This window comes from Apis dorsata, unplaced genomic scaffold (genome assembly GCF_000469605.1).
Source record: "Apis dorsata unplaced genomic scaffold, Apis dorsata 1.3 scaffold_198, whole genome shotgun sequence".
NCBI lineage: Eukaryota > Metazoa > Arthropoda > Insecta > Hymenoptera > Apidae > Apis > Apis dorsata.
In genome coordinates, this window is record NW_006263482.1 from 347,753 (window position 1) to 350,182 (window position 2,430).

The 2,430-nt window shown below is 40.0% G+C and overlaps 1 protein-coding gene across 1 annotated transcript in view; it reads left to right on the forward strand.

Moving 5' to 3' along the window:
* The window catches only part of LOC102677892 (protein sickie-like), a 47,959-nt gene that overhangs the window by 3,867 nt on the left and 41,662 nt on the right, over positions 1-2,430 (forward strand). The window contains exons 2-4 of the mRNA XM_031510021.1: positions 3-319; positions 1,708-1,935; positions 2,026-2,425. Of these exons, the coding sequence (XP_031365881.1) occupies positions 3-319; positions 1,708-1,935; positions 2,026-2,425 (945 nt within the window). The remainder of the gene's footprint in view (positions 1-2; positions 320-1,707; positions 1,936-2,025; positions 2,426-2,430) is intronic.

The following is a 2,430-nucleotide window of genomic DNA, read 5'->3' on the forward strand; positions in this document are numbered from 1 at the left end:
AGTGATTGTGGGGGGTGGCGGTAATTCGGCCACCCCCCAAGGTGCACAGCAGGGCAGCAACCTGGTGTATCGCGTGGTGAGCTCGAGGCATCCTGGAAGCGGGCATCATCCGCACGTGAAAAAGTCGGATAGCTCCCAGCAAACCGACAACTCGGCGTTCAAGCATCAGCAGCAACCGGGTTTGAATAGCAGCTCGGCGACGAACAGCAGCTCGAACAGCCAGCAATGGAAAAAATATATCGAGGCTGGAGCCGCGAGGGATCGGGAGAGAGACAAGGAGGGCGCTCCTCCGAGTCCTAGTCCCTCCAGGCGATCTCAGGTAAACAAAAAAAAATTTTATGTATAACGGTTTTCCACATCCCCTTTCGGTGGAAATTTAATGAGTAATAAACTTAGTTCGATTCATCATATCGTTCGTAACAATTGTACTTTCGAACTAATAAATTCGAGCATTTTAACTAGTAAAGTATTTGAAGTAACTTTATTTTTAATTAGTTGCTTTTTCATTGGTTACGGATAATTATTTTTGTAGGAAAAAGTTTCATGAAAATTAGTAAGAAATGTCATAACCTATTAAAAAGAGATTTGCTTCGAATATCATCAAATGATAATTGATGAAAAATTTAATAAGTCGATTTATCATATCGTTCGTAACAATTGTACTTTCGAACGAATAAATTCGAGCATTTTAATAAATCAATTATTTGAAGTAATTTTATTTTTAACTACTAATTAATTGCTTTTTCATTGGTTACGGATAATTATCTTTGTAGGAAAAAGTTTCATGAAAATTAGTAAGAAATGTCATAACCTATTAAAAAGGGATTTGCTTCGAATATCGTCAAATGATAATTCGTCGTATTAACCTTTAGAACTCCTATGTCGAGCTAGACTCGACATTATACAACGCAGCTTCTAAAATAATTTAAAATGTTTTTTTTTTCTTTCAAATACTTTATAATACTTTACACAATATTTTATTGAGAATCTCTTTTTAAATTCTTTTTGTAAATAAATTAAGAAGTTGTTGCTAGATAAAAAAAAAAAATTAAAGAGTGCAAAGGATTAAATCTGTTCAACAGTGATGGGTAGAAAATTTAATAAGTCGAATAAACTTACTTCATTCATTAATTCATTCAAATTGTTCATAACAATTGTACTTTCGAACGAATAAATTCGAGCATTTTAATAAATAAATTATTTGAAGTAACTTTATTTTTAACTACTAATTAGTTGCTTTTTCACTGGTTACGGATAATTATCTTTGTCGAGTAGGAAAAAGTTTCATGAAAATTAATAAGCAATGTTCGTCATAGCCCATTAAAAAGGGATTTGCCTCGAATATCATCAAATGATAATTCGTTGTATTAAATCTGTCTGAGGAAAATTCAATAGTCGAAATTATTTCGATAATTTATCGTTCAAAACGTAATAATAATCGCGAATAATTGTACTTTAACGAATAAATATTATTCGAGCATTTTAATAAGTAAATTACTCGAACTTTATTCTTTAACTAGTTACTTTTTCAACTAGTTGTGTTAACATCCAACTCTCGCCTATCTCCGCTCCGCTCGTATCGATTTTTCGAATACCAAGTTCATTCGCACGGATCTTCGAATTTTCGCATACACGCGAGAATTTACGTCGAATTTAAAATATATTGGAAAAGGATAACCAGAGAGAAATTTTTTCTCGTTCCCCCAGGACAAACATCGGAAACAGGCCATGGCTGAATATGCGAACGGCGAAAAACCGCAGAAAGTTTCGTCAGGAACGTCGACCAGCGGCAGCGGGAAAGTTAGGGGCGTGCCTCAAAGTTTCGGTTATGTGAAGAGGCACAGCGCCGGCACCAGCCCGAGCCCAAACGGAGTTCAAAATGGTGGCAAGGATTCGACGAGAACCGCCCAAGTTAGCGCTGTTCCAAGGACCAAGGTACGTACGCGTCCAAATTACAAATCGTTTCTTTTCGCTTTTAATTTAATCGAAACGCACGTTGAATCCCTCTTTTCATCTCTCCCGTAGGTTAAAGTATCGGGCGGCACGCAAACGTGTACCACCGAGCTTCAAGCCAACTCCTCGGCGCCTAACCAGGGCCACCATTATAAGAGCTACAGCCTGACCGGGCCGAGCGCGAGCCAACTATCTCAATCGGTGCGTGATCGGCTTATGCTCGGCTCGCAGAGCCTGCCCAAACCTGGAAGCCCAGAATTCACCGCGTTATTCGCGTCTGCGCATCATCGCGAGCGGGGGTCGGGCGCGGGGCCTACCGCCACCTCCTTCTCGCCACGGGTTCTCAAACCGTCTGATGGAAGTCTAAGCGACACGTGCAGCAATTACGCAGCCCCTGATCTCCAAGGATATTACACTCCCAACAGCCCGTACACAACGTCCTGGATGAGACACAGCAACACGTACACGCCCAGCGGG